The 23,882-nt window shown below is 47.0% G+C and overlaps 2 protein-coding genes across 6 annotated transcripts in view; one reads left to right on the top strand and one right to left on the bottom strand.

Moving 5' to 3' along the window:
• RNF10 (ring finger protein 10) overlaps positions 1–11,563 on the top strand; it is a 34,639-nt gene extending 23,076 nt beyond the window's left edge. The window contains exons 8-17 of one of the 4 annotated variants that reach the window (XM_072723002.1): positions 489–614; positions 849–1,110; positions 1,324–1,457; positions 2,650–2,767; positions 3,002–3,103; positions 4,737–4,892; positions 7,184–7,284; positions 10,340–10,397; positions 10,498–10,656; positions 11,291–11,563. In XM_072723002.1, coding sequence (XP_072579103.1) covers positions 489–614; positions 849–1,110; positions 1,324–1,457; positions 2,650–2,767; positions 3,002–3,103; positions 4,737–4,892; positions 7,184–7,284; positions 10,340–10,397; positions 10,498–10,656; positions 11,291–11,364 — 1,290 coding nt within the window. In that variant the 3' untranslated portion in view covers positions 11,365–11,563. Of the gene's footprint in view, positions 1–488; positions 615–848; positions 1,111–1,323; positions 1,458–2,649; positions 2,768–3,001; positions 3,104–4,736; positions 4,893–7,183; positions 7,285–10,339; positions 10,398–10,497; positions 10,657–11,287 lie in introns of all 4 variants that reach the window. The other 3 variants (XM_026015903.2, XM_072723003.1, XM_072723004.1) reach the window with 3 other exon arrangements.
• On the bottom strand, positions 9,757–15,405 carry POP5 (POP5 homolog, ribonuclease P/MRP subunit). Of its 2 annotated transcripts, XM_026015904.2 has the most exons (5): positions 15,330–15,405; positions 15,093–15,235; positions 13,861–14,010; positions 13,599–13,682; positions 9,757–13,496 (listed from the first exon to the last, which is right to left on the bottom strand). In XM_026015904.2, exons 1-5 carry the CDS (start codon positions 15,347–15,349, stop codon positions 13,381–13,383), a joined length of 513 nt encoding a protein of 170 aa, XP_025871689.1. In that variant the 5' UTR covers positions 15,350–15,405; the 3' UTR covers positions 9,757–13,380. The 2 variants fall into 2 exon arrangements, with proteins under 2 accessions (XP_025871689.1, XP_025871690.1); XM_026015905.2 differs by lacking the exon at positions 13,861–14,010 and having other exon boundaries at positions 15,330–15,398.
• Positions 15,406–23,882: the final 8,477 nt, after the last annotated feature.

Below are 23,882 nucleotides of genomic sequence, written 5' to 3' on the forward strand. Positions count from 1 at the left end.
GGTGAAGCTGTTACTTGAATTCTTGTCTTTCTGAGTCCTCCTTTAGCAGAGTCCTGTATATTTAATTTTTTTCCCCCTATAATGCAGAACATTTGTTCAAATGCATTTCAGAGAAGAAAAGCTCTTTGGAAATAGAGCTCTTCAGATTGAGGTGGGTGTTGACCAGACCCCTGCCTCTTGCATTGGGGCTCTCTCTCAGCATAGCTGATAAAAACTAGAGGACTAGTTCTGTGTTCTTGGATTTTTTGTTCAGAAAGATTTTGTGTAGTGTTATCATTGTCATTGACAGATTCTAAGCAGAATACCATCCTATTTGAGTCCCAAGTACTTTTTGTTTCCTTTTTCCTTAAAGATTGAGGATTTTAAGTACTTAAACTCCTCCCATTGGGTTTTGTTGCCTTTTCTGCTCCTGTTGAGAGTCCATTGTAAGCCATTGCCCAAACTGTGTTTCTGGAAGCTTAGCTTTCTATGGTCTTTTGGTGATCTAGACTCGGGAAGAGGCTCTGTCAGGATTGCCTGGAAGCAGAGGGGAGGCCACTGGTGTTATGCCTGCTCTGGAACAACTGGTGCTGATGGCTCCCTTGGCCAAGGAGTCTGTGCTTCAACCCAGGAAGGTTAGTGCGTCCTGGTTATAGACTAAAGGGCTTCCATTCCTCAGTGCTGCTGTTGAAGTGGTGGGCGCTGTGGGGAGAAGAGGGGGCTCTGAACATTTCCTCTGTGCTCCTTAGTTCTTTACCTGGGGGTGTTAAATCAGTGAATGTGGCAACTAAGGAAAACAGCCCAGAGCTTGGTTCCTGTGCCTACTTTTGCCACAGTTACTTTTTTTTGATGTAGAGTTGTCTCAACAGGGTGTGCTAGAGTATCTGTCTGCTTTTGATGAAGAGACCACCGAAGTTTGTTCTCTGGGATCTCCTCGTCCTCTTGCTCTCCCTCTGGTAGAGGAAGAGGAAGCAGTGTCTGAACCAGAGCCTGAGGCCTGTGATGACGCAGAGTTAGCAGATGACAGTCTTGGAGAGGGGACTATTTGTACTGAGTCCAGCCAGCAGGAACCCATCAGCAAGCCAGGCTTCACACATCTGAGCAGCTCTCCTTGTTACTACTTTTACCAAGGTGAGTGTCCCTGAGAGGAGGGCTGGGTTGCCGTAAAGATGTATCAGCGAGATGACCTGGCCTCCTAGCAAGAGGAGCTATTACCACTAGACATGGGTGCTTGGGTCTGTTGTGCCTTTGGCCTCGGGGAGGGAGAGGTAGGCCTAGCTGTCTGGGGGGCACTGTCTTGAGGACTGGCCAAGACTGTTGTATGAGAGAGCCGCTTGTCTTCAGCGGAGGACGGGCAGCACATGTTCCTGCACCCTGTGAATGTGCGCTGCCTTGTGAGGGAATACGGCAGCCTGGAGCAGAGCCCGGAGAAGATCTCGGCGGTAGTGGTGGAGATCGCTGGCTACTCCATGTCCGAGGTAAGGTCCTGCCTGCCCCAAAGGGCGCATGGCTCCAGAGTGCCATCAGCTTCATCTCTTTGACGTGGCCTATCCAGGCCCTGCTCATAATCCTTCAAGGATCTTAGCTTTTGTATTTCTATTTTTCTTTTTAAAGATTTTATTTATTCATGACAGAGAAAGAGAGGGAGAGAAGCAGGCTGTATGCAGGGAGCCTGACGTGGGACTCGATCCCAGGTCTCCAGGATCTGGCCGAAGGCGGCGCCAAACCACTGGGCCCCCGGGGCTACCCTCTTAAGTATTTTGTCACCGATGATACCCGCAAAGTTTTTAGGGATTGAATGGTACTCCCTTTCTTTGCTGGAGTTCTATTAGTCACCACTGCTAGGTTCATTTCTTGTGGCTTGGGAATATAGATGTCTCGACCCACTTTCATTCAAGATGAGTTTGTTCTCCTTTTTCCTTTTGGCTTGGGAGAAACGTCCAAGGGAATCCAAAAGCTCTTAGAGGCTCTATACTAATTATACAAGCTTGAAACACATTTTTGGTTTAGCAGATACCAAATTAATTATTAATAATAATAATGTCTGTTAATTTTTGTTAATTATTGTCTGATAATTTACATATGTGAGTTTTTGCCCTTTGAGAGTTATCCTTATATTAATCACAAATTTGTTAACAGCCTCAAAATTAGAGACTGTTTGAGTACCATAAACTTTCCATCAAACATGGAGAAAATGAATGGAAAAGAAAATTAAACTTAAATTGATGGGCTTCATTTTTTTTTTTTTTTACTGTTTCAGGCCAAACTTTATTTGTAGGTAAATCTGCTTTACCTACCTTCCTAGTTATCATTAATTCTGTCAATGGATCCCAGGTTTTTTTGCCACCAACTAATTTTTTACCTTCCCTTGTTCTCCCCCCTCAATTGTGGGCTCCAGAAAATCAAACAGCTGATCAGCTTTAGATTATTTATTACCAGGCTTAGTTCATATGTAGCACAAAGCTAAAAACTGCTTTTGGTTGCTCATTCTACCTTATTGTATGTTAATTGACATTTCTGTTTGGCTTTGCAAAAATGGTGATAACTTGAGTACTGCTCTTTGAGCTGGGGTGCTCTTTGTGAGTTTGTGTACTGTTGGCTGTCTGGGATGGGAACCTCTGTCCTCAGAGTTCAGCCCAGTTTTGAGTTTTGGTCCCTTTCCCATGGTAGGACGTTCGACAGCGCCATAGATACCTCTCTCACCTGCCACTTACCTGTGAGTTCAGCATCTGTGAACTAGCTCTGCAGCCTCCTGTGGTCTCTAAGGAAACCCTAGAGATATTCTCAGGTAAGATTGCACCCACTCTGTTTCTCTTCATAGTGGAGCTCAGGGGTTCTGACTGGAAACCTGGTGTGGGAGAAATTAAGGAGCTCCATCATGAGTCTCCATACCTCCAAAAACATTCCATCCATTCATCCAATCTGGGTGCCTTCTTATGTGACCTTAGTTACTAGTCACCTGGGAGGCGTTCATGGCCAGATTGTCCTCAGTCTGCCTCCTCACCATCTGACCAATCCACAGACGACATTGAAAAGAGGAAGCGTCAGCGCCAGAAGAAGGCTCGGGAGGAACGCCGCCGGGAACGCAGGATTGAGATGGAGGAGAACAAGAAACAGGGCAAGTGTAAGTTCAGAAGCTCCCAGAATTGACGAGTACAGCTGTGCATCATCAGAGAGAGGCTCAGTGCTTGAGCCCAGGGGCCAGAATGCTTGGTTCACATTTTCTTCAACTCTTAAATGTGAATCATAAGGGTACCTCCTTCATAGGCTTATTTGAGAATTAAGTGGGTTAATGCAAGTCAAAGCTCATAGCTCTTAATAAGGGATGAGATTAAATTCATCTTGCATAGTGAATGAAAAAACATGTTCTGGGAAGAGAATTGTAGATTTGCTGAATTTAGGGGATAATTGTCTCCTGTGTACTCTATCTAGATGGAACATTGATCCCACCTTTAACTATATTAAAGGGGGACATCTAGGGGTGCCTGGGTGGCTCAGTTGGTTAAGAGTCTGCCTTGGGTCATGATCCTGGAGTCCTGGGAATGAGCCCTACATTGGGCTCTCTGCTCAGAGGGCAGTCTGCTTCTCCGTCTCTCACTTCAGTTGTGTGTGAGCGTGCACACAATCTCTCTCTCTCTCTCTCTCTCAAATAAAAATCTTAAATTATTTATAAAGGGGACATCTGTACCCAGGATATCTGCCAAGGGGATCTGATATAGTAGAAACCTTGACAAACTAGGAAATATACAGAAGGTTAGATTCAAGAGCTCTCTTGTACCGATAAATACAGAGTCCTTTGATCTGCTACTCCAATGTAAGCTTCTTTGAACCCAGATTAGTGTGACATGAGGACCTACCTGTCCTCCAGAAAACAAAGTACTGAGTACTCAGCTAGGGAAAAGAAAAGATTTCATTGTTCTTGACTACATAGAGTATGGTAAATATAAGTTTTATTTTTATACAAAACCGGAATAAGTATATAACTGGGACCCCAATGCTGTGTAGCTGTTTGGCACATATCCCAAATGTTTGAAAAAAAAAAAAAAAAAAGGATGTCGGGCAGCTCAGGTGGCTCAGTGGTTTAGCACCGCTTTTAGCCCAGGGCACGATCCTAGAAACCTGGGATCGAGTTCCGCGTTGGGCTCCCTATGTGCAGCCTGCTTCTCCCTCTGCCTGTGTCTCTGCCTCTCTTTCTCTCTGTGTCTCTCAGGAATAAATAAGTAAAATCTTAAAAAAAGAAAAGAAAAAAAAAAAGGATGTTTCATGAACGGGGGATTTTTGTTTTACCCATTTTTTTTTGGAAATATAGTATATAGAATAACCCCCTGTTTATCTTCTGGCTTCAGTTACGAATAGTAAGAGCAAGGGTTTTATTTATTTAATTTTTTAAATTTTAAAATTTTATTTTAAGATTTGTGTATTTCAGAGAGAGTACATACATGCATGGGCAAGTGGGGTAGGAGTATGGTAAGGGGATAGGGGCAGAGGAAGAGAAATTCCTAAGCAAACTCCCCTCTGAATGCAGAACCCAATGCCAGCAGGCTCCATCTCACGACCCATGAGATCAAGATCTGAGCTGAACCGAAGAGTCGGATGCTTAATCTCCTGAGCCACCCAGGTGCCCCTAAATCTGGGGTTTAAAGCTTCTATGTACATCCTTTGGACTCTTGGGAGATTCATATTGACTGTCCTCAACTGTTGGAAAAGATTTGAGGGATATTCTAAATTGGCCTACCATTCTCATCTTTTCTTTGCAGACCCAGAAGTCCACATTCCCCTAGAGAATCTACAGCAGTTCCCTGCCTTCAATTCCTATACCTGCACCTCCGATTCTGCTTTGGGTCCCACCAGCACCGAGGGCCATGGTGCCCTCTCCCTGTCTCCTCTTAGCAGAAGTCCAGGTTCCCAAGCAGGTAAATGAGTTGCGATTTAAAGAATGAAATTGGCCACCAGTTAACAGAGCTTAGTCAAAGCCCCAATAATGTCTGAATTTACAACTCTGACCTACTCAGCATGGTGGGATCTTTAGATGACTAACATTACTTTGGATAGTTAATATATTCCTGAGATACATCAAATTTTGCCATTTGATTCACCTTGCCCATTGGCTGTACTACTTTATACCCTGCTGTCTTACAAAAATCTCAAAACCTCAAGGCAGGTCATATGGCAGGATAGTTAAACTTAGATTCTTCCTTGTGACCCAGCTATTTCTAGTTTGTACCTGTGATACAATCCCTTTGTATGCATAAGCATCTTTGTACATGTTTCCTTATTGTAGCATTGTTTATAATAGTGGGAGGTGGGGTGGGAGAAGCCTATGAAATCTGGTGGTAAGGCAATGGCTGAACTAAATATTTATACTGTGAAATACTTTATACCTGTTGAAGAGGGTAATAGCTGTCTTCAGGAACTAATGGGTGGACCTTTAAGATAAGGTGGTAGAGGGATCCCTGGGTGGCGCAGCGGTTTGGCGCCTGCCTTTGGCCCAGGGCGTGATCCTGGAGACCCCGGATCGAATCCCACATCAGGCTCCCGGTGCATGGAGCCTGCTTCTTCCTCCGCCTGTGTCTCTGCCTCTCTCGCTCTCTCTCTCTGTGACTATCATAAATTAAAAAAAAAAAAAAAAAGATAAGGTGGTAGAACGAGACAAAAGATGATACCATTTGTGGTTTTATTTATTTTTTAAATGTACTCCACACCTGATATGGGGCTTGAACTCATGATCCTGAGATCGAGTTCCATGCATTACCACATTTGTGGTTTTCAAAAGAAAAATGCAAAAAATAGCATTTCGTTATGGGTTTATAATATCTAAATGTATAGAAAAATACTGATATGATTTTTTCCAAACTGGTGTTTTACTCTAGGAAGTGAGATCAGGATTCAGGTTGTTCAAAGAGGCTTTGGCGTTTTGAAAATACTTTTTATTTATATATGGAGAGAATGTATTAATGTGTTATGAGATTAAACATTCAAGTGTTATTATTTCAGAGAGCTGCCTTTTCTGATCTTCATCCTCCTGGCAGATAGTATTTGATAATTAAAATTTATTTCTCTGCCAGCCATTTTAATAAAATGTCCAAGAGCAGAATATTTAAAACTCTTGGAAACCCTTTTGTGATCATATGCCTGCCACTTTGCAGATTAGGAGCCTGAGGCTAAGACAGGGGTTTAGTGATGGAGGGGCTGTGACCGGAACCTGTATCTTGAGGGCTGTGTGCATGGCCATTGTGCTCTTGAAAAGTTTCAGGAGAGAGCTACAGGGAGGAATGTGGCAGAACACCAGCTGCATCCTCCCTGATGCAGAATTGTGTGTATGTGCTTTCACATACTAGCTTTTGTAAGGAATGGGCTTCCATGTATTTAGGCAGGAGCAGCTGGATGGTGCTAGGAATGGAAGTACTGAACAACCCTGCTGACAGTGGGCAGTGACTAGGCCTTCCCTCCCAGCAGTGATCAGGACAGTGGGTAGACCCGTGGGAAATACTCCGTTCTGGGGCACAAAGGATGGAGAAGACTATTACCTAGGGAGCACCAGGGAAAGGCTTGTGTCTTTGTATTGATTTGGTATGTGTGTCTTGGATTCTAACTGAATATTTCCAGGTCTTTGACATCCAGCCAGAACATAAAAGCTGATCTCCTTTTTTTTTCTTGGGACTTTTTCATTCACATAAAACCAGTCCATGGTAGTCCAGTACCCAGGCCTGGAGAGTCGGCTGCTACGGAAAGGGTCTTCTTAGTGTGGCAGGGGATTCTGCCCTGTTTTCTAGTGTTGCTGTGACTATGAAAGTTTTCTCTCCGTAGGTCACTAATGCAAAGAGTAGGCCATGTTCTTGACTTTGAAAGAACTTGGCAGAGTTAGGGCGCCTGGGTCCTGGGTGGACCAGAAGGGTCTGCCTTCGGCTCAGGTCATGAACCCGGGGTCCTGGTATCGAGCCTCCATTTCCCTCGCCCTCTGCTTGTACACACACACACACACACACTCTCTCTCTCTCTCTCTCTCTCTCTCTGTCTCAAGGTTTCTCAAATAAGGTTTTAGAACAAAAAACTTGGCAGAGTTGATAGTGGATCAAATTTACTTTTTGAGGTGGGACTGGTAATTATCCAGACCTGATTCAGGGGTCATCTTTTCTCTCTTGTTAAGAGTAGACTAGCTCTTTGGAGCTTGACTTACATAATCAGGTCTCTGGTTTCCTTTCAGACTTTATGCTGACCCCTCTGTCACCCACTGCCAGTCAGGGCAGTCCTTCATTCTGCGTTGGGAGTCTGGAAGAAGACTCTCCCTTCCCTTCCTTTGCTCAGGTAAATCTTTTGTTTGTAAAACAGCCTGAGGGCATATAACATGAACTCTGCTGCTTGTTCTTTCCGAAAATCTTTCCATTGGAGGAGAGACTTCTAGGCTAATGTTGCATAGATGGTGCTAATCATGGAAAGCTTTTTGAAGAGGAAATTTCATGGATTTAGTCTCATGTTATTGTAGAGTTACTACCAAGGAAAGAGGCCAGGAGTAGCTGAAGGAGAATCAGAGCTTTAATTAACAAATCATTATACACTTAAGTACTGAATACTGCTCTAGGGGCTGGGGAGACATCATTCAATTTCAGCTGGTCCCTAGTTCTAGGACCTTGGATTCAAATAGTCTGTATCTGTTACATATAATAAATCATTCCTCTTCGCTTTGGGAAGGGAAGCATGGTATTGGTTGTCCTAGAATTAGCTAAACCAGCTTTCTTGAGCAGCAGGTTAGAGGAATGCTAGGCTAGTGACCCTTGATGTCAAAATTTTTTTTCAATAATTGAAATATTTTTATTTTATGCACATTGAGTTAGCTTTAAGGTAGGTCTCTTGGATGACCCTTGAGGAGGTTCACTTAGTCCAAGTTACTGAAGTCTGTTATCCTTCACATACTGATGGAAACACTGGTGGCACATACTGAGGCCCTGTTTCTGGATCAGACTATATAGGTCTGAGCAGAACAGCAAGAATGAGAACCCTGGCCAGATTTCCTCAGATGGCTCCAGTAGAGCTGCTGCTGATCCATCTTGCTCTCATGCCATGAGGCAAACGGGTGTTAGATCACTTTATTAATCTTTAAAACAACAAACCTGGGATGTCTGGGTGGCTCAGCGATTGAGTACCTGTCTTCAGCCCAGGGCGTGATCCTGGAGTCCTGGGATTGAGTCCCATATTGGGCTCCTTGCATGAAGCCTGCCTCTGTCTCTCATGAATAAATAAATCTCTTAAAAAAAAAAAAAAACAAACAAAACTCAGCCTTCCTGCGCTGAGATTACTAAGGAGGATGGATGGACAGCCTGCCAAGGACCCCCATTATAAGTGAGTATTAATTTTGGGGGGCTAGTTTGGAATCATTAGCTTAACAGTTCTTTAGAGCAGGTGATAATAGATGTTTCTCACAACAAATGTCAGCAGATGCTGAGAAATAAGCAGAAATTGGACTTCGGTAAAGAGGACTTTATTTATTTATTTAACTTATTTATTTTTCAATTTGCCAATGTATAGCATAACACCCAGTGCTCATCCCATCAAGTGCCCCCCCTCAGTGCCCGTCAACCAGTCACCCCCACCCCCCACCCACCTCCCTTTCCACCACCCCATTTGTTTCCCAGAGTAAGGAGTCTCTCATGTTCGGTCTCCCTTTCTGATATTTCCCACTCATTTTTTCGGTAAGGAGGACGTTGATAAGGAGAATCCTGAAGCCAAGGAGGAAGAAATAATTGAGAACAATCCCAAATATTAACTGGTAGGCTTTAGAGGTGATTATGCAAGTGGCTCCCAGGAGTTATGTCAGATGCTTAAGGGTTTTTAAACTAGATTTTGGGGCAGCCCCGGTGGTGCAGCGGGTTGGCACTGCCTGCACCCTGGGGTGTGATCCTGGAGACCCAGGATCGAGTCCCACATTGGGCTTCCTGCATGGAGCCTGCTTCTCCCTCTGTCTGTGTCTCTGCCTCTCTCTCTCTGTGTCTATAAATAAATAAATAAATTCTTTAAAAAAATAAAAATAAAATAAAACTAGGTTTTGTTAAAAAAAAAAAACCTAAGTTTTGTTGCCATTGCTTTTTTTCAGCTTTATATGGTGAACAAGTTCAAACTTAGAAGTGCTGAAGGAATAGCATAATGAACGTTTTATCTTTCACCTAGGTTCACTAGTTGTTAGCATTTTGCTGTATTTGCTTTCTCCTTTTATTGTTTTACTCTGTTGAAAATAAGCTACAGGGCAGCGGTTTGGTGCCGCCTGCAGCCCCAGGTATGATCCTGCAGCCCCGGGATCGAGTCCTGCGTTGGGCTCCCTGCGTGGAGCCTGCTTCTCCCTCTGCCTCTATGAATAAATAAAATCTTAAAAAAAAAAAAAAAAAAAAAAGCTATAGACCTCATGAATGACAGTTGACCACCAAATACAATATAAGTGTCCCCCCCATGACATTCTTCTGTATAAGCACAGTTGTTAATGACCACATCAAAGAAATTCAGCTAATTGAATACCTAATATATGTATTTCTGTTTCTCCATTTGTCTTAAGGGTCCAGTATTATTTTCAGTCAGGTCCCATCAGATTGCTCATTCCCTTAATTGTCTTTAGTCTCCTTTGATCCATAATAGTTTCTCTAACCTCTTTTTTTTTTTTTTTTTTGGTTTTCTTCCTATGGCATCCATGCCAGTTGTACCATAATAGTGTCCTATAGTTTGGATTGGGTTTGTCTGTTTTTTTCATGAGTGGGTTCAGGTTAAACATTTAAACAACTGGCAAGAATAAAACACAGGTGATACATATTTTATTGACCTTTTAGGAGTAAAACGATTCAGATGCCATATTACTTGGACCTAACTCCCAGGGACCAAGGGAAAAGATCATCAAAGTGGTACATGATGAAGAAAAGTTATTCAATGAAACCAACCTCTGCCAGCCCAACTCCATTCTTACCTTACCTCACTTTAGGACACATACTTTAGGACTTTCCTATTTGAATCTTATGGAGTTTATCTCTTGGTATTTTTCCAGAGCGGGAAAACTTACCAGAAGGGAATGACACAAAATCAGGACTCCCAACTTGAGAGTCTGAGTAAGAACCTCTTGTGCTGTCTATGCACTATTCTTTACCTGTTTCCTGAGGAACAACGGCTTTGATCCTCCACCTTGGGAGTTTGACTGCTAGTTCTACTGGTCAGGATATAGCGAACATGACTGGAATAGGGTGTTAAGGAAAGAAGTACTTGGAAAATCCTTTTCCAGAGGTGATAGTTCTTTGTCCTCCCTAGCCGGTTAGTGTTAAGACACAAGTCTAGAAAAGAAATTAGACTGCTTGCTTAAATCCTTTTCTGTCCTCTTCCACTCTGACAGATGCTGAGGGTTGGAAAAGCAAAAGCAGATGTGTGGCCCAAGACTGCTTCAAAAAAAGGTGAGAATGGCCCTTGGGTGGAAAAGGAATTTGGTCTCTTTCAGAAATTAAAAGTTTCTATAGGGTCATCTCTAAAATTGTGACACTGGTTATTTTATAGATGAAAACAGCTTAGTTCCTCCTGCTCCTGTGGACAGCGATGGGGAGAGTGATAACTCAGACCGTGTTCCTGTGCCCAGTTTCCAAAATTCCTTCAGCCAAGCTATTGAAGCAGCCTTCATGAAACTGGACACACCAGCTACTTCAGATCCCCTCTCTGGTAAAGGCAAAGAATCCGAGTGCTCGGTCCAGGGTTGTCATTCCCAAGTGCATCCATTGGCAGATCCCACTAATGAGTCAGGCACTGTTTTTCCTGAGCCTGTAGGTTCATATGCTAGTGTCAGCTAATAGTCCATCTGGAACATCAGGACCTTTTGGCCACCCCACATGAATTCTTGAGGCCTGGGGGTGAAATTCTGAGGAACTCTTTACTTTTTTCCGTAATACATAGTAGCGGAGAGTAGATTTTAGAATGGCCAAGTTTGGTAGGGTGGCTAATAGATGAAAAAGTCCGGCTGGAAACCCATACCACTCTGTGGGTATTGAGTTAGAGAAGAACACCAGCATTTAAGGTATGCCCTCTCTGTGCCTAGCATTGTGCCCATTTTATTCTCGCAACCACCATATTAAATAGGTAGAACTATCACGGGTTGAACAGAGGAGGAAATGGGTCTGGGGACGTACAGTGACTTGCCCAGACCAATACCTGGAGTATGCAAGGACTGGTATTTGGATCCAGGCTGTCTTCACCCCAGAACCTAGCTGCCACCCTGGTACTCTCAGGAATGAAAACTGGCTGGGGGCAAGGGGATGATGGCATTAAAAGCTAAACTTTCTCTGTTTCCATTCAGAAGAGAAAGGAGGAAAGAAAAGGAAAAAACAGAAACAAAAGCTCCTGTTCAGCACTTCAGTCGTCCACACCAAGTGACACTACTGGCTACCTTCTCCATCTGGTTTTCTTTTTTCTGTGCTTTTGTTTTGCTGCTGTAATTTTTAAGTATTTGAGTTTGAACAGATTAGCTCTGGGGGGGAGGGGGTTTCCACAGCGTGAGGGGGAACCAAAATTTTAAATACAGTGTATTTTCCAGCTTCCCGTCTTTACACCAAAATAAAGTATTGACACAAGAGCTCTCTTCCTGCCAAGATTTTTAGTTTGGTACCAGGGTTAGTCTTTTTGACCCATGTAGAATTAGTTTTTCTCAACTCGCATAAGTTTGAGTCCCTTCAACAACCCTCGGAGCAGCCCAAACCCCAGAGTGTTCTAGTACTGCTCTACCGACATGTCAAGGCATCATGGTTTCAACACACTGCTCAGCGTCTTTTAAAAACAGTTGAGCCTTTCCTGTTTAGTTTTCCTCTTGTTAAAGAAACAGAGGATGGGGAATAAAATGGATTTAGGACACCCAGCCTGAATTGCAGTTTTTCTTTGAAAAATGGCCAGGCTGTGGTGCCAGACCTGGACTGCTTACATACGTGCTCAAGGGTTTTACTTCTTGAATGTGGCTTGTTTGGCAAGGAAAGCTATAATCATTAAAGAAGCCCTGAAACCTGCCCACTTTTAGGTGAAGCTTGTTTTAAGTGACAGTAGCCTGAGTTGTAGGAGCAGAGGAGTCTGACACACCTAGAGACAGCAGGGCAGGTTTGAAAGCAGTGGTATTACCCACTGCCTCCTTGTTGTCTAGAGCAGTCTGTGCCTTGGTTTGAGCTGAATTTGAGTGATGTGAATTATCTTGCTGCTTTAATAAAGTGACCTTCAGGTATAATAGAGTGTGAAGGCAAATAGTTGCAATAAATCACCTGCACAAGCACTGTGAGCTTTCTGTTTTTTTAAAGTTCATTACAGGTTAGCTAGACATGCTTCTTAAAGTAACAGTTACCATGAGCTTGAGCACTCTGCTGTTATGGGGCAATATCTTTCGCAGTGTCAGGCCTAAAAGGTTCCTGAGTTGGGCTTAACTTCATTTAACCTGTCATTCTTAAAAGGAAAAGGCTCGGAAATCCTGGGACAAGAACTGCCCTGGGTGCATGAGGGTGGTTCAGCCCTGAAAATGAGGGTACATGTTAGAGCAAATATTATAAATCTGTTAAATGCATAAGGGATGTTAATATCTGTTTCGTTATACAAGAAGACAGATCCTAGAAAGGTCATCAGCAGGTAGTGGACCCAAACCCTCCTAACCTCTGTGAGTGTGGCAGTGTCACTTGTCTTCACGGGCCCTACAGGCATAAGACAATAGGGAAGGGTCCAACTGCAGAAAATGACTGGAAGCTGGCAGCTGCTGCTTTGCTGCTTGGCTTTGTAATGTCCGGCAAGGCCAGATTTTGTTGCTGGGCCCAGCCCTCCCGCCTTTCCCTGAAAAGTAGTGCAAGAATCATGTTTGTTATTATCTGATTAAGTACTAGTAAGGAATCTGGTTATTTTTAAGGCCCTGTGGGTCAGTACTGAGACCAGCTATAAATTTGTGCCAGTTCAGTTACTGTGTCTCACTAATACTTTAAATAACTTGGGTTGCTTAGGGTTCATCCTAGGGCACAGGGCATCCTAGGGCCTCAGGTGGTAGGCCAGGCATCTAGTATCATAGATACTATCATAGATACTTCCCACTGAGGCCAGGGATAGAGCAGGAAGGAGACCTAGCCAAGCTTGAACTTAAGTATACTAAATGCTGCAGAAGTCAAGTACATTTATTAAACCTATCCTCAGCCAGGTAGTTACAGAGACTGTATAACTACTGAGGGTTCACCACCTGCAGAACCATTTAGCCAGGCAGCACTAAGTAAACTTCAGTTGAAGTGAGTTAAGTCCTCCATTTTGAGCAGAAACCTTGGCCTCTGGTCAGCAGTCTTCCAGTTTGGCAAACTAGCAGATGCTGCTGCCTCCCAGAATGTCCTGTGCCAACAAGCGAGCTCTGAATCTCGGGCCCAGCACAGCCTGCAGGGAGGGTCACTCCATTGCCTCAGCAGCCTCCTCACCGCCACTGTCTGAAAGCTCTTCCTCATCTGACCTCTCCTCTAGTAAACAGCTTTTGGTGACAGACTTCTGGATAGCTTCCCGTTCTCCTGGAAAAGGGAGGCAGCAGGGATGAGAGAGGTCTTTGGGAGTGCTCTCTTACTTAGCCAGGTTATATGCCACTCATTGGGCACTGGGGGAATGTTGCTTACCTTCATCAGTGCAGTTCTGCAGTAAGATTAACAGCTGTCTCCTGTTATAACGAATCAGGAACTTCTGACATGTTCTAATTGTACCTGGCACATGAAAGAGCTCTGTGGTCAACAGTCTGTGAAAGGTGGTCTGCCTCAGAGACTTCGGGAGCTAGGTGAAAGCCTCCTGTTCTTGGCAGGATAGCAAGAAGACCCACCCACCCGTCAAGACAACCCTAAGCCTGCTACTATTGAAAATTAGCCATACCACATGCACTCCTACCTCCCACGTGTAAGGTGTTGAGGAAACACGGGTAACGGTGTCCTTTGTTTTCCAAGTATGTGATGAAAGGAAGGGCTGAGCACACAAGTTGGTAGAATTCCTTCCGACACCGAAGTAGCACTATTCCAGTATAGGCATTGAGGTATCGCACTACGGCAGGAGGGGGAAATCACTTGGGAAACTTTGGATTCACTTAATCTTAGGGTAACATGAAAGTCTACTATGGGCCAGGCAGTGAGTAAAAAATTCCTGAAGGGGGGATCCCTGGGTGGCTCAGCGATTTAGCGCCTGCCTTCCACCCAGGGCGTGATGCTGGAGTCCTGGGATGGGGATGAGTCCCACATCAGGCTCCCTGCAGGGAGTCTACTGCTCTCTCTGCCTGTGTCTCTGCCTGCCTCTCTCCCTCTCTCTCTGTCATGAATAAATATTTTAAATTCCTGAAGGAAAAAAGTCTTAGGGACAGACCTTCATTTACAGGAAAGGGATAGACCATACACCCAGGACATTGCACACCACTCAAAACTGGTGAATGAATTTGTAATTGTAAATGCTCTTCTAATTCACTGATTAGCTGATAAGTGGGGTTGGGGCTGGCAGAGGAAATCCGTGGCTGAAACAAGATTCTCTTCTAACTGGACTCTCTGGGTTCCTGAAGCAGTGGAGAATGACCCGATTTAAGTGAATTGTACCTATGTGTATGCAATTCTCCAGTACTCAATTTTAAGCAGAGGGTAAAAGGGAATTATTTAAGTATTAAATAGTGTGGCTGGGGACGCCTGGGTGGCTCAGCTGTTGGAGGCTGCCTTCGACTCCGGTCGTGGTCCCAGGGTCCGGGATCGAGTCCTGCATCCGGCTCCTGCGAAGAGCCTGCCTCTCCCTCTGCCTGTGTCTCTCATGAATAAATAAATCTAGAAGTCGGGGATCCCTGGGTGGCTCAGCGGTTCAGCGCCTGCCTTTGGCCCGGGGCATGATCCTGGAGTCCCGCGTCGGGCTTCCAGCATGGAGCCTGCTTCTCCCTCTGCCTTTGTCTCTGCCTCTGTGTGTGTGTGTCTCATGAATAAATAAGAAAATCTCAAAAAAAAAAAAAAAAAAAAAAGGACGATACCATAAGGGGGGGGGGGCTGTATCGGACCTGGAAGCTCCTGCGGTCGCTCGGACCCCTTCTCTCTCCCCCTTCAGGGCCCGTTCCCTTATAATCCCGCCGACCGCCCAATTCCCCCGCACCCTCGCACCCGCGAAGCCGATGGAGCAGGAGGCCGCGCCGAAAGTCCCGTGCACGCGGGCGATTGTGTCCCGTATGAGGCCGCCCAGCGCTCGGTCCTCCAGACTCAGACGGCAGCGGGGGTCATCGGACACCACTTCGCAGAGCAGGTACCTGCGGCGGGCAGGTATAGAGGGCAGGGGAGTGAGGGCGGGGCGAGACCGCGAGGACTCGACGCCGCAGCGAACGCCGGGCAGCAGCCACTTACCTGTGCTTGAACCGCACCATGGCGGCCTCCGCGCCCCGCGGCCCAGCGCACAAACCGGAAGTCGGCCGTTTTGCTGGTGGCCAATGGGAAATTACCTTCCGCAGTCTCGCAACCACTCAGAGAGGGAAGCAGGGCGAGAGGGCGGGGCTACGGGGTTGGCGGAACCCAGCGTCAGTTTCCTTTAGCCCCACCTCCCCCCACTACCGTGGAGGGTCTGCCCCCCGCTGACAGCCGCGCGGAGTTGTTTGGCTGCGGAGGAGCGCGGTCCCGCGGCGCGTGGCTGCGACGGGGTTTTGTGTTCTCTGCCTGAGTTTGCTTTCTATTCCCTTGCGGTAAAGTTGTGTATGCACTTGTATTCGCTCCCTAAGCTAGACGGCAGAACTTTTGAGGGCAAGACCCTGCGCTTCTACACCTGGGACGGACGCAGGAAATCGGACCCTGGTTAGAGCTCGGTTTAATTTTTCGTACAGCCAACTGTATTACTACTGTTTGGGTCTTTCAACAATCTTACGGAGACGAGTGTATTGCCCCGGGTTTTGTTTGCAGAAACAGTCCGTGGTCGTTATATTTAACTTAAGAAAAAAAAAGTACAAAGAAGGAAATAAAAATAAATGGTAATCTCAGCACCAAGAGAGAATAATTTATCATGTAATGAAGGTATTTTCTTCCTTCTCTTTCCCGCTGTGCCAGCGGGTCTCAAAGTGAGGTCCAGGGACCACTGGATCTTAGACTCTTTCCAAGTGTCCCTAAGGTCAAATTAATTTCATAATAATACTAAGATCTTTGCCTTTTTTCACTTTCTCAGAATGGACGGTAAAGTTTTCCAGAAACTATGTGACATGTGCTGACATTATCACTCTGATGGCTAATGGGATTTTGTATTGTGTTTTAAACACTTCTCAGTTTTATTTTGTTATATTTACTTGGAATCTTCGCATTTCTCAGTTTTAATATCCATAAGTATCAATATATCCTATAAAAACAAAAGCTTCTTGAGATGCTCAATAATTTAAGAATGTAAAGGTGTCCTGAAACAAAAAACTTAGAACTGCTGCCGTATGGTAATATATTTTCTTTTTATTTTCTTATTAAGAATAGGATCAAACTGTTTATTGCACTTATTTTTGCTTGAATATCTTCTTTTGCAACTGAATTATTGAGGTGCACCATGCATAAAGTTTATATTAAGTGTAAGGCTCAATGCATTTTTACATACATGTGTAGACTCTTGTAACTACCACCCAGGTTAAGAGGGAGCATTTCCACACCCAAGAAGGTTCCTTGCCGTCTTCCCAGTCAAAACCTTCCCAGAAGTAGCTCTGTTCTGATTTCTATCATAAGATTAGCTTTGCTTGTTCTTGAACTTTATTTAAAAACCCAACAATATGTTTCTGTGTGTGTGGCTCCTTTTGTTCACTGTTAGGATATAACACTGCTAAATTGGTCAATATTCCCATGATAGACATTCAAGTTAGTTCTAGATTTTTAAACCCAGCATTCTGGTGCACAGTTTTTTAAGTTGATCTTTATACCCAAATTGACTGGCCCCGTGAGGTCCATGAAGGGAGGCTAGGTATTTGCATAATCTGGAATGAATCCCCAATTTTACCACCTCTCTTTTTTTTTTTAAGGGTTTTATTTATTTATTCATGAGAGAGAGACAGAGAGAGGCAGAGACAGGCAGAGGGAGAAGCAGGCTCCATGCAGGGAGCCCGACACGTGGGGCTCGATCCTGGGTCTCCAAGATCACAGCCTGGGCTGAAGGCGGCGCTAAACCGCTGAGCCACCCGAACTGCCCAACCCTTTGCCACCTTAAAGAAGGGATGTTGAGGAAGAGAGGGGAAGAGGGGAAGGGAGGAGGCCGAGTGCACAGTTGTCCAGGCTATTTTTCTCCTCATCCCCAACCGGTTTACCAAAAAACGGTCTCGACAGCGACCCCCTTCGGCCAGCAGGGGGCGTTAGAGGCCCGTTGTGCGCAGAGCAGAGACCCTCTGAGCACCCCTTGCGCCGCCTCGCATCCCTAAAATAATTCCGACACTTCCTAGCTCTCAACTCACTTAGTCCCAACACCGCGCCCATTTTATTGATGCGTTTGGGGCTCACACCAAAGTCCCATCCAGTAAGGAACTGGATTCGAATTCGGACCCAAGGCCATCAGACTCGAGTCCTTACCCCGGCTTACGCGGCTGCGGGCCTGCGCACGGTTTTGCCTGTCCGCTATTTTCCAGCCACTTGCTGCGGGAGGTTAATTCACGTCCCTGGACCTCATTTCCTCATCTCTGCAGCAGACTGACCGCGGTGCCTCGCTCACCCGGGAATAGGAGCTCAACGAGATCGCGTGGGCGAAACGGGTAGTGGCGCGGGGAGTGCCCAGTACGCCCCCCTCCCCCACCCCGGCGTAGCCCCCGGAGCAAGCACCCGGGGGCGCGCCTGCGCTTCCCCTCCTCGGGACCGCGTCCGCTCCCGGGGGCGCAGACAGCGGCGGGGGCCCGGCGGCCCGGGCGGCGGCGCGGGCGGCGCAGCCCGCTCCCCGCGGTAATTAGCCGGTGCCGGCTCCGCCAGCCGCTAATTACACGTCTCCTAATGAGGCCGGCGGCTGTTTGCAATCACTCGGGTCCCCGCGGCGCGGCGCGGGAGGCCGCGGGGGAGTCCGCGCGTGGAGGCGTGGAGGGCGGCGGCCTCCTGCCGGGCCAGCGAGCGCGGGGCGGCGGGGCTCGCGTGCGGGGCCGTCTCTCCCGGAATCCTCCCCGACGCCGGGCCAGGACCGTCCCCGCCTTGCAGGGAGCCAGGCCGCGGAGGCCCCGCTCACAGGCGCACAACTCAGGCCACCCGGCATCTGAGCGGGAAACCGTGCACTTACCGACCCGATTCGGGTTCTTCCTGGATTGGCGGGGGTACTGGCTGTTGTTACTCCTGGGACTTCTCTGCAGGGTAGATCCCAGATCAGATAAATAAGGGAAGGTGGGGGTGCTTGGGAAACTTCCTTCCAGTGCCTTCCTTTCTTCTCATTTGAGAGTTGCCATTTGCTCTTTTGGATCAGACACAAAATGGAATATTAGCTTTGGCAGGGCTTTTGAAACTTACTGGAAACATAAGTCACACATCCCATTTCACAGACGGGAACATCTGGAACATTCCGTAGGACGCAGTTGGGCCACTGCTAAATTGGGCCCTGGATGGGGATGGGAAGATGGAGATGGGAAGCTACCGCTGTGTACCTCGTTCCTGGGCCTTTCTGCGGTGGGGTCCAGGTAGCTGCCTTTTCATCTGTATCTTCAGGGCTTCCATGTATCAGGCTCTCACTGTGCCAGGCACTGTATAAGCACTGGCTTCGTTTCACCTTCAGGACAACCCCTGGGAAGGTGGGTCCCATTCTTCTCAGAGATGGGGAGCAAATGACTTGCCCAAGGTCACATGGTAATTTCAGCAGACAAAAAATTTCAGAACCTTTTGTTCCCCTCACACCTGTGCTCTTACCCTCTTGCTCTCAACCTCTTCTGGGATGTCTGGGACCTAGAAGGATATTGAGAGGAGATGGACCTGATTGGGGTGCCATTCTGAGGTGACTTTGGCATCCCAGGGTTCCCTACCAGGGCTCAGATGCTGTCATGGTGGATGGTGGTACAGGAACATTGTATCTGCATCAACGTTTTGTTAAGCAGCTGCTGCTCATTAGGGGCTCTTGCTCCTCTAATCCAATCAACCAATTCCCTGTAAAACCTTTATGGGAACAATCTGGATAAAATTCAACCTTCCATCTGCCTGGCCAGGGGCTTAGGGAGCTGCTGTGTCCTTCAGGTTCCTGGGACAAACATGGTCGTCTCTGGACCTCAGAGATAGGACACTGCATCTCACTCCTCACTCATCCTCACTGCCTTGTGGACCTCTTTCCCTCTTCCCTGCCTGCTGCGAGGGTTCACTCATCCAAAAATTAATTGAAATTACAAGGGCACTACAGTTTGACCCAGCAATTTCTCTGCCAGGGATTTATCCCACAGAGATTCTTGTGCTTGTGCCAAATGACAGGTGAATGAGGATGCATCTTGCAGTATTGTGTGTGATAGCAAAAGGCTATCTCAATGTCTATCTGAAAGGATCCACCGTATGTGTATATTTATAGGACAACCATGTGCCAGAGAATGTTCTAAACACTTGACATAGATTGACTCATTTAATCCTCACAACTACCCCTTAAATTAGGTATTTAGGGACGCCTGGGTGGCTCAGTGGTCAAGCATCTGCCTTCGGCTCAGGACGTGATCCCAGGATCTTAGGATCGAGTCCCACATTGGTCTCCCCGCAGGGAGCCTGCTTCACCCTCCTCCTATGTCTCTCGTCTCTCGTGAATAAATCAATAAATAAAATCTTTTAAAAATTAGGTATTTAATTTTATTAACTCATTTATAGGTGAGGAAGCAGAGGACCACAGAGAACAAGTAACTTGCCTAAACTTCACAGAGATAGTAAGCAGCAGTGCCACACAGTCCATTATCATTTTTTTTCTTGTAAAGGTTTTATTTATTTATTTGACAGAAAGTGAGAGAGAGCACAAGCTGGGGGAGCTGCAGGCAGAGGGAGAGGGAGAAGCAGAGGCAGGGCAGGCAGCATGATGTGGGGCTGCATCCCAGGACCCCAGGACCATGACCTGAGCTGAAGGCAGACGCTCAACCATCCGAGCCACCCAGGTGCCCTAGCAGTCCATAGTCTACATCATATCACTGTGCGAATATAACTTCTCTTTATGTGCATGGAGAATTTCCAAAAAAGTGACACAAAAGCAGCTGAAGAAGAAAATGAAGAATTAAAGGTGTGGAGTAGGAGGGCAACTCCCTTTTTACTGGGTCCCCCCCCTTTTTTTTTTTTACCATGTGCACATGTTAGTTTCATAATTTAGAGGACTTTCTGAGCCCCAGGCTCCAAAGCATGTTATTGCTAACCCTTACCTCAACCCTGGGGGTGGGTAATATCCTCATTTTACAGGTGAGGAGGCTGACCTCACTGCATGGCTGGCCAGCCACATGACTGAGAAATGACAAGAGGGGGTGGCTCTCAAGCCAGTGCTCATTCCCCTAATTTATATTAGCCTCTTGGGCTTGCAAGTTTCAGAAGGAGGAAAAGCAAGGTTCAGAGGGTTAAAAGCCTGGACTCTGGGGCCAGCTTGCCTGTGTTCAAGTCCTGACTCAGCCACTCACCATCTGCGTGACCTTGGGCAAGTTCCTTACTCTCTCTGAACCTCAGAGAGGTTTTCCTCTCTGAGAGGAGTAAATGACTTACCTCCACATCAAGTGCTTAGAACAGGGCCTTTCTCATAAGCGCTCAAGGAAGTTAGGTATTTTTACATTATTGCCCGAATGTTGTCTTCCCCGATTTCAAGCTCAGAGCAGTTTCTCCTCCCAGCTGGTGTGTCCAGCTGCGACCGCTCTGGTCCTCTCCCCGGAGGGCAAGGCCCAGCCGCCCTGTTCTCCAGCTTCTAGCAAAAGTCCTTGGGAATCGTTTCTCCTGGGTTAACCCGCTGTGGTGGCTGTGATCAGAACCGATCACATCGGCAGAGCCGTGGGGCTGGTGTGGCCCAGATCCAGGGCGAGGCTGCGACGGGCGGTCTCCTGGTTCGGGATGTTCCCAGCGCCTTCCCACCGCTTATGCTTGGAGGGAGAAGGGCCTCAAAATAGCTGTTGCTTCCCCAGCACGGCGCTAGGCCAGGGACAGGAATAGACATCTGGGGGTGGCCGCCTCAGCTTCCCTCAGGGGCCCTGGGGAGGGGGGCAGGAATAAGTGGAGGCCAGACTCCTCCCAACATGGGGACATTGTGCAGCTGTCAGTATGCAGTGACCTCCTGTGACAGTCCAGCCCATGGAAAATGTTGCCCTGGATGGGGCTGGCTGGTCAGCCAGGTCCCCAGCACTGACCAGATGATGGCTAGGGCCTGGGTTCCTAGACCAATAGGAAGTGTCCTTCAACACTGGCTCCTACAATTCTTTCTTGGCAGGTGGGGAAACTGAGGCTTGGGGAGACATTCACAAGCTTGAGACCACAAAGCTGGTTAGAAGCCAAGCTGACAGGAGAAGCAGGCCTTGGGTGTTAAGAGGCAGTCTGGGTGGTGCTTAAAGGGTGAAAGGACTCAGATTGTCTAGGTCCAAATCTAGCCGCCACTACCTAATGCCTACATGCTCTTGGGCCTCAGTCTCATTACCTGTAAAATGCACATCATAAGTGCCCGCCTCCTTTAGCGGTAGCTAAGATCAGACGAGTTAATACTTGCATGCTGTTATGATTATTATTGTTTTATCACCAGATTCCTATTCATTCCTAAGGCACTGGCTGAACGCCCGCCAGGTGCCAGGCACAGTGGTAGGCCTAGGTCCTGTAGCTCACAGCGCGGCAAGAAGAGACCAGTTAACATATCAGGGAGCCTGCCATGTGCCACTTACTGTGCTAGGCACTTTTACCGATGTCATCTCTATAGATATTTCTCTATGAGAAGCCACTATCATGTTCTATTTTACAGATAAGGGGAGTGTGCTCAGAGAGGCAAAGTCACTTCTTCAGGGTCACATAGCCAGGAGGTAGCAGAGCCAGGCTCTGAAACCCGAGATGCCAGCCCACATAACGCATACAAGTAGCCATGGCCAGTCACTGTCTCTTTACTGGGGAGACAGACAAGTCAGACAGGTCGTTTTGTTGGGTGTTGGGCACATGGGGGGCCTCCACTCTCCCAGCCTTGACAGTACCCCAGCCCCAACCCAGTCCCGTATGACATGTGAGGTGGTCCCCAGCCTGCACTACCGAATTCCCCAGGGTTTCCATGGGTACTTGCTATATGCCAGACCTGTGCTAGGCTCTGAGAACATGAAGACTTTGTTCCTGCCCTGAAATTGCTCATGGTGCGGTGAAAGACAGGTTGCTAAAATGTCAACAGTAATTCAGAGGCAGCTACTGAGATGAGGGTAAGAAAGGGTAAGACGAGGTACCTAGAGGAGGTACTTAACTTAGTCTGGGAAGTCAGGGAAGGCTTCCTGGAGGAGGTGATGTCTGAGCTGAGGCCCAAAGGCCAAAAAGAGCCAGGACAAGAGAATGGGAGTAGGAAAGAGTGTTCTAGATAGATGGACAGCTTGTGGTAGTGCTGGGTTAGAGGAAATGTGAGTCGCGGGGGTGGGGGAGTGCTGGAGGTGTGGGTAAGGGGCACCAGAGCTCCAGGGAGAGATGGGGTCGGGTCATGCAGGGCCTTGCTGCCCACGCTAATGGGCTTGGCTGCTATCTGGAAAGCTGAGAGAATGTGCTTGGGGGCTAGAAGTTTCCCTCTGACTTTGGAGGAGGGTGATCCTCAAGAGGCTGCACTGAAGGAGGGGAGCCGGTGAGGAGGTGGCTGCCTGGAAGGAGAAGAGAGACTTGGCCTAGGGTGCTGGAGGTGGGTGTGGACAGCAACGGGTGGCTTCGTGAAGTTTTTAGATGTAGAATTGGTTATGGATTGCTGTGTAATGAATCACTCCCCCAAACTTGGTGGCTTAAAACAACTTACTTTTTTATGATTCTGTGGGGGTGACAGGGCAGTTCTGCTTCATGTGGTGTCAGCTGGGGGCACCGGGATGGCAGAGGGCTCCCAAATGGCCTTACCCGCATGGCTGGCAGAGGCTGGGAGTTCAGCTGGGGCTGCTGGCTGGGGGCGAGGGGCCTCAGCTCACCTCCAGGCAGCCTCTCCATGGGGCTCGCACTTCTCCCAGAGTAGCAGGTGGCTTCTGACAAGCAGACTTTGCCAGGCTTTTTAAGGGCTGGGCTCAAAGTCTCAGATCGTTACTTCTGCTGCGTCCTGTTGGTGAAAACCAGCCCTAAGACCCGCCTGATTCAAGGGTTGGGGGAAACATCGCTTCTTTCTCTCTCCCTCCACCTCCTCCTCCTCCTCTTTCCTTCACCTCCTCCTCTCTTCCTGCTCTTGCTCCTCCTCCTCCTTCTTCTGTACAATTTAGTGGGATTTAGTGCATTCACAATGTTTTGCAACCAACCTCTCTCCTTAATTTCAACTTTTTAATCACCTCATGAGAACCCTACATACCTATTATGCCATCACCACTCCCCATCTCCCTCTCCCCAGTGTCTGGCAACCTGTTTTCTATCCCTGTGGATTTACCTATTCTGGATATGTCATACAAAAGGAATCCTATAAATGAGACCTTTGTGTCTGGCTTCTTTCACTTGGCATCATGTTTTCAAGGTTCATCCAAGTTGTATGCATGGGTGCTTCTTCCTTTTTATGGCTAAATAATATTCCACTGTATGGATAGAGCGTAATTTGTTTATTCATTCACCAGTTGATAGACATTTGGGTTGTTCCTACCACATCACGAATCATGGTGCTATGAACATCAGTAAATAAGTATCTGTTTGAGTTTTTTGTTTTATATTCTTTTTTTTTTTTAATTTTTTTTTAAATTTTATTTATTTATGATAGGCACACAGTGAGAGAGAGAGAAGCAGAGACATAGGCAGAGGGAGAAGCAGGCTCCATGCACCGGGAGCCCGACGTGGGATTCGATCCCGGGTCTCCAGGATCGCGCCCCG

This window comes from Vulpes vulpes, chromosome 10 (assembly GCF_048418805.1).
Source record: "Vulpes vulpes isolate BD-2025 chromosome 10, VulVul3, whole genome shotgun sequence".
Taxonomy (NCBI): Eukaryota; Metazoa; Chordata; class Mammalia; order Carnivora; family Canidae; genus Vulpes; species Vulpes vulpes.

Coding starts and splice junctions, on each gene's coding strand:
- POP5 (XM_026015904.2), bottom strand. CDS start 15,349: ATGGTGCGGTTCAAGCACAG. Junction 15,236..15,329: donor ATGGTGCGGTTCAAGCACAG/GTAAGTGGCTGC, acceptor TGCCCGCCGCAG/GTACCTGCTCTGCGAAGTGG. Junction 13,683..13,860: donor CAACACCTTACACGTGGGAG/GTAGGAGTGCAT, acceptor TTCATGTGCCAG/GTACAATTAGAACATGTCAG.